Genomic DNA, 7061 nt, shown 5'->3' with positions numbered 1-7061 from the left:
CTGATGTGACGGCGATTTTCACCGAGTTTCCCTTCTTCAACCCTAGCGAACCAAAGATGGGAAAAAAAACCGACGAAAACTTATATCCTATGTGGCGACAAAAAATCTGATGTGGAGACGGCGTAAAACTTTTCTATCGAGTTAAAAAACGAACCAAACAGCCCCTAAATAGAAATAGAAAACCTATAATAGTAAAATTCCCTACTTTTTAAAATAACAGCCACTACAGTAGAAACAAATAATAAACCAAAAAACGCTCTTTATCTTCGATCAATGACGTCCGATTTGTACTAGCATTTTCTTTTTGTTCACTAATACCTCGTCGATTCTCCCCAAGTTCGTCTCAAATCCCGACACCGGCATCTTTCATCGATCGACGATCAATCCACTGATTGCTCTTAGGTCAATCTTTTTTGTCCCTGTTTGTTCAATCGTCGGATCATCTAGGGTTAGGGTTCGGATTTTGGGGGGTTTTTGCGATTTGACGCCCCTTGGTTTTGTTTGCAGATAAGATCGACGGAGAGATGTCGTCGGTGTTCGGTAGGCTTTTTGGGAAGCCCAAGGAGCAGGCAGACGCTCTCTCTACCCTTGACAAGTTAAATGAGGTGATCTCTTTGTAACGATCTTGTGATTTTCTTTTTATTTTGAATTAAAAGTTCGAACATTTTCATGTATACTTGCCAGATCTCGTAACTGTTGTTGAATTATCATTCACGTGATTTAAACATCATGTTTATACCTCTTTGATTTGTCTAGTATCCAGTGATCATACCTCAAGATTTGGGTTTGCTGAGATCTGTATACTTTAGTGTATTGGCGTTGTAGTTGTCTGTTTGAGTCGATATTATTGTCGACATGTATCTTGTATGTCCACTCTTTGAAATAGTTTACATGGTTATATTAAGCTGCAGTGGTGAATTCTCTTTCGAGAAGATTTTTTTTGTTGCTCACAAATTTCCCAAGATCATTTTGTACCATTCATTCCTTAGTCTATAGTCATGATCGCCCATTTTTCTTTATAGAAGGCATATTACCATGCCAAACAAACGTGGGCTGCCATAGCCACTTAAGTTGTAATTTCTGTGATTTTGCGACTCTCTATTTGAGAATTGAGAAAAAAGTTAATAGGTGCTGCTATTCTAATTGCAATTGCTAACCTGCTTGTATGCAAAATTGTAGACACTTGAGATGCTAGAGAAAAAGGAGGGTGTTCTTTTGAAGAAGGCTGCTGGTGAAGTTGAAAAAGCTAAGGAGTTCACAAGAGCAAAGAACAAAAGAGGTATTCTTCTTTTTACCTATTGTAGCGGACTCCTGTTCTATATCTCTGCTCATCGACTTCTGTCGTCAGTTGCTTTTGCCTTATATTCTAGGTTTTCCCACAACATAATGAAGAGTTTATGGATTGATGTGAGAATCCTTTTTCATTTCTTTGCAATTATACACTATTTTCATTTTTTTCATTTTAGTTTTTTTAAGTTTTATTTAACCTAAGCCTGCTTATTTTGTCTCTACTCTAACTTATATATGAATACCTCGTTACAAACTTTATTCGAAATTGAGTGGAACGTCCAATTTCATGTGCATGTTCTATGGGCTTGTTAGTTCGCACTGACAGGATAAGAAATAATTTCTTTGTTTTATTGACGGCTTCAAAGAAAATATAATGGCTTTTACCATTGCTCCAGTTTAGTACAAATAATTGCCACTTGGCACATCTTAATAGTGGTCATATTCTTAGAAATATGAGTGTCGAGATAAAGTACATTGTGGTGGGTTGATGATGCCAATTGGTGGGTGCCTGGTGTTAGTTTTCATAGGGTTAGGTCTTTACATCCTTTAAGTGGATCAAACAGTCTTTAAATTTTAATCAAAACTTTTTGTTTAGTTTTTCATTTGTTATTTAATGAAATAGAATGGTCAATGTTGCAAGTGGATATTTTAGATAATTGATTCATATGCAAATGCCTTATTTTGGATATCTGTTATGACATGCATAAGATGGGACTTCGTAGTATAAATGGACAAAAAGATAGAAATTATGCTGGATGGATGTTTTCCTGTAAGAATGTTAATTATGGCCAGAGCCTGACCTCTTTCTTTTGTGGACAAAGACCATAGCCTGTAATTGGGCCTGGTGCAGCCAGTGAGACTTAGTGGTAATTGTGTGGGTCCATGTACCTTTCAAGTCATGAGAACGCTGTACATGCTCAGCAGGCTGGAAATTCTACACAATTTGATACATTCGGCTCATACTTGCTTCCAGCCTTATGTACATCCTCTTGTTCTAATTTTGACTATTGTGCTGTGAGGTGTTAAATGACTATCACATCACCACCATCGTTTTTCTTCTTTCAGTTTAATAGGACTTGGTGTCCTATGAAACATGCTAAAAGGTCAAGAGCTCTCTAGGAAGGACTTTACATAGTTAACAGGCTGCCAACCTGATTATAACCTCTGCATTGGTACTAAAATCCTGGTAAGAAAGATATGAGCTAGATTAGGCGTCTTGGTCGGTACATTGGTTTATGATTATGTGAACGGGGTGAACACATGGTATGGTGAATATGCTGGAAATGAGTTCCTGCACAAGGGTAAGATTGTAAGATGTAGTATGTTAATCCATCTTAATGGCACAATATAAACCAAACTGATATATGGAATACCATTTCCAAGTAGATCTTGGGCACTGTAATTGAAAGATCATGCTGTTTAGTAATGTTCCTATGCCAGTACAACTAGATCGTGCGTAATCAGTCCATGAAGTTACCCCCATGCCTATGCCAGATGGATACTACTTGAACATGCCAACTTAATATGCCTCGCATGCATACAGATCCTTTGATCACATGCGTGAAAAGAAAAAAACGTAGGGTTGGCGTAAATTTTCAAAACTTGGGCCTGATCCTATGATTTAATGCAACTTGGTGCTGTCATATTATTTATCTTTCTGAAGTATGGGCTTCTTATACTTGGTTGTGAAATCACAATTCTCATAACGTCACATCTAGAAGTTCTAGACATAAACTTGGATTTAAAAATCTAAGAATTTTCATCAGAGTTGGAATTCATCCTGAATGTCAAGTTGTCAACCAGAACTTCCAGATGCAATCATTTTCAAGGCAAACTTTGAATTATCTCATGCAGCTCAACATGTGGCAGTCTAACTCTCGTATATATCTGCGAACTTGGATTTTGTGTGTTGTGGAATGTTGGGTTTGGGTGGGGAAGGAATGGAACTGCCTCTCAAGTGGTAGCTTCAGCCTTCTTAATCTAGTAAGACTTGAATTTTGTGTGTTAGGTGGAATGTTGGGTTTGGGGTGGGGGAGGAAGGGAATTGCCCCTTTAGTGGTAGCTTCACCCTTTTTAATATTAAGTGGAATATATTATCTTTTGTTCTGATTATTCATATTTTTTCCTGTATCTTGTTCGCATTTGTATTAGCTGCGATACAATGTTTGAAGCGGAAGAGGCTTTATGAACAGCAAGTTGAGCAGCTTGGGAATTTCCAATTGAGAATTCATGATCAGGTACATTTTAAGCATCTTTTTTTTTCTCTCTTATGAGATTTGCATGGTTACTTCGCTGATATTTGCTTCCTGTTCCTAAATGATTGGTGAACCACTTCAACTCAGATGATAATGCTAGAAGGTGCAAAAGCTACAACGGAAACTGTTGACGCATTGAGAACTGGAGCAGCTGCTATGAAAGCTATGCAGAAAGCAACGTGAGTCGACTGTTAGCATAAACCTTGCTTGGGAAATTTAATTTAAGCCCTCTATTTTATTTTCCAGTTGTTAATTTCATGTTTTATTTATTAGATGTAAAGTGAATCCTCTATTTTTTTCCTTTTATTTCTTATTTTTTGGACTGCATGCACTGAGATTCACATTTGCGCAACATATTTTTAGTTACTATTTCATGTGAAAGTATTCTTTGCCATCTACAATCAGAAATTAAACGTGCATCCACACTAAACTAAATATGCTTATACAAACAGAGATGCTCATGTGTTCAGAGGAACACTCACAGGAAGTCACTTATCCTTGTGTGCACATGAATGCATACATGTTTATGGACACGTTCATGTGCACATGTGAGCGTATTTTTGGTTTCTGTTTGTTGCCCCATCTATAAAATCTATTAAGTGAACCAATTTTTGGTTCTTCACATCATATTTGTCTTTGGCCTTCAGCGTCTTGTATTGTTTCAAAACTCAGACTTCCATAATTTTCAAACGTCCGGCTACTACTATGCCCTACCCTAATCAGTGGTGATGGTTTTTCATAATGTTTGATTATTTTTAATTTTTTATTTGTTATTTTTTTTATTCTTTTGCCTTTGACTGCATAAAATGACTTATAAGTTTGATCATGGCATCTGTGGAAGTTGAGATATACTCATAGGTGCTCTTTTTTATATTTGTATTTGCAGGAACATTGATGATGTCGACAAGACTATGGATGAAATTAATGAGCAGACAGAGAATATGAAACAGATTCAGGAAGCGCTCTCTACTCCTATTGGTGCAGCTGCTGATTTTGATGAAGTACTCATCTTCCTTAAAAATTGTAGTAATTTTTGTTTCCTTTCTGTCTAGATATGTCACGTGTATTTTTTTCCCACTGTAGGATGAGTTGGAAGCAGAACTTGAAGAATTGGAAGGAGCAGAATTAGAGGAACAACTTCTTCAGCCAGCTACAACTGCACCTGCTGCTCCAATGCCCAACATTCCATCTGGTAGGCAACCAGTTCGTCCTGCTCCGCAGAAAAACACAACTGAAGAAGATGAACTTGCTGCATTGCAAGCAGAAATGGCTCTGTAGTGAGGTAAACCCCACTTCTCCATCATTCTGGACGGGATAAAGTACTTTATCTTCTATTTGCAATTTTCATTTTTGATTGCTAGGTGAAAGGAAATTCAGAAAGTGAATGCAGCATCTATATAGAAACCAGAAAGAAAAAAAGTTGCTACTATCTTAGAAATTCTGTTTTTCTCAGATGGAAAACATGGTGACATTGAATTCATTATGCAATTAGTAATGGGTTATGAGCCTTATGACTTATGGCCAACAGAGTAGAGGTGAGGGTTGAAATACTATGTAATTTTTACATCAGATATGTGCTTCACACACATCCATTTTACGGGCATTTTGGATAGGCTTAAATTCATCCTTCTTAAGTGTATAGTGAGTTGTAATACAAGCATCATGCATAATGTGTTGAGTTAATGGCATAAGATGTTTAGTAGGAATGCAAGTAGAGCAGATGCAATGTGGATTTGGTGTATTTGGATTTGTTTTCTTCGAATGAAACTAGATCTAGATACAAATATTTGAATGTGGAACTCAACATCCATGCCTGGTAAAAGATCAAGTCTGGACTTAAATAGGAGACACTAAGGATAGATAGAAAAGAGCTTTGAACTTTAATCTTGTGCCGTCAATATCATACAGGGAAAATTACATTTTCCAGGAAAATTATAACCTGTACGCACTAGGATATGTCAATATGCACGTAATTGGACATTTTATATTAGTCTCTTATATTCTATTTAGATGCATATGTTAAGTTGATTGTACGATTGCCCACATTTTCAACGTTGAATATGGAAACAGATCTATGCTAGGTTACTTATTATTTCGTGACTTGTGCTAACTCCCCTCCAAAAGTTAAAAAAGGATTTAAAAAAAAATACAGGAAATCAATCCCAGATAACCAGCATGCACACACGCTAACCACCACACCAACAAACATGCACCCTTATCACCAGCACCATACACACAAGAAGAGGAAAAGTGAGGAGCTCCAATTCCATTTGCATGAATGTTGCAATAATTGATATGTAAATGTATTTGTTATTTGGATATTTGATGGAAAGTCCATAATGTATTGCAGACATACAAATATGTTTATATCCAAAGACAAAATAGTTCAACTTATTAGTGAACACACACACTAGCGCTCGTACGCACCCGCACGCAATATAGGAAAAAGACAACATCCGCCAGAAAAAAGAAAACGAGAACACATACCCACCAGCCACTAACCACCACCAACAAACACAGTCTATCAGGCCATCTGCCATCGTAAATACAACGAAGGGTAAAAGGTGACTTCTGTTTTATTTTGAATGTGTATTTTGCCAAGGAAAATGTACCCATATCGTTTCATACTGGATATTCAGGTAAGGAATTGATATTCCTAAGATATATTAAAAAGGTTAATAGTTTATCCTAGGCATTAATGTACGAGGAATGTAACCTGGACTAAGAAACTAGAGATCTAATGCATTCATAGTAGATTGACAATTCTGTTTGACCAGTAGGTGCATTTATATAATTTGTCTACTTTCTTGCTGTAAATTCTTATTGCTCTTGGAAATTTTCTTCATTACTGAGATGTATTTTCTTTTTGACATTGTAGCCTTACTAACTTGTGTTGTAGAAAAAACATAAAAATAAAAATAAACAAGAACTCTCTTGTACACAATATTATTATTGCCATATCCATGAGGTATCCCCATCCTATATTTTTTAAGTTTTACCATATATGCTTTCTTGTATTATTCTGTATTCTTACTGGTGCAATCTATTTCCATTGAGGTGAAAGTATGTGTGAGAAACTAGTTAAAATGCATGGTATGACTCAGTTTATAGGAAGGTTTACTGCTGCAGGCACATGATAGTTAAGTTAGAACCTTTCTCTTAATCAACAGGTCATTATGTTTTTCTTCCGTTACCAAATGAATTGTTTATTTGTTAGAATTTGATTTCAGGATATACAATGAGGTTTGCGAATATTACCAAGCTGAAGTAATTATCATTCAGAACTAGGTTCGCTAATATTTCCAAGATGGTATCATAATCATTGTTCTTATTGTTTGCAGGTCGAATATGCTTTGCCAATGACGGTGCTTTGTAAAAACAAATTTGATGCGTTTCATGGAGGGACCAAGCCTCTCCATGTTGATTTGAAATTGTGTGAATATTTTTCCTGGTGCACTTTATATTGTTGGAAGAAAGAAAACAACCCCATAGTATCTTCTTATTAGTAATTACAAT

The 7061-nt window shown here is 36.3% G+C and overlaps 1 protein-coding gene across 1 annotated transcript; it reads left to right on the top strand.

Annotated features, from left to right (window-relative positions):
- LOC109840197 (vacuolar protein sorting-associated protein 32 homolog 2-like) lies at positions 235-7050 on the top strand. Its single transcript, XM_020408746.1, has 8 exons — positions 235-402; positions 508-605; positions 1180-1279; positions 3442-3527; positions 3633-3724; positions 4432-4546; positions 4629-4827; positions 6887-7050. The coding sequence occupies exons 2-7, from the start codon at positions 525-527 to the stop codon at positions 4821-4823; spliced, it is 669 nt and encodes a 222-aa protein (XP_020264335.1). The 5' UTR covers positions 235-402; positions 508-524; the 3' UTR covers positions 4824-4827; positions 6887-7050.

This window comes from Asparagus officinalis, chromosome 5, assembly GCF_001876935.1.
Source record: "Asparagus officinalis chromosome 5, Aspof.V1, whole genome shotgun sequence".
In the NCBI taxonomy this organism is placed as follows: Eukaryota; Viridiplantae; Streptophyta; class Magnoliopsida; order Asparagales; family Asparagaceae; genus Asparagus; species Asparagus officinalis.
The sequence above is the reverse complement of the archived record's forward strand: the minus strand, read 5'-3'. Positions and strand labels throughout refer to the sequence as shown.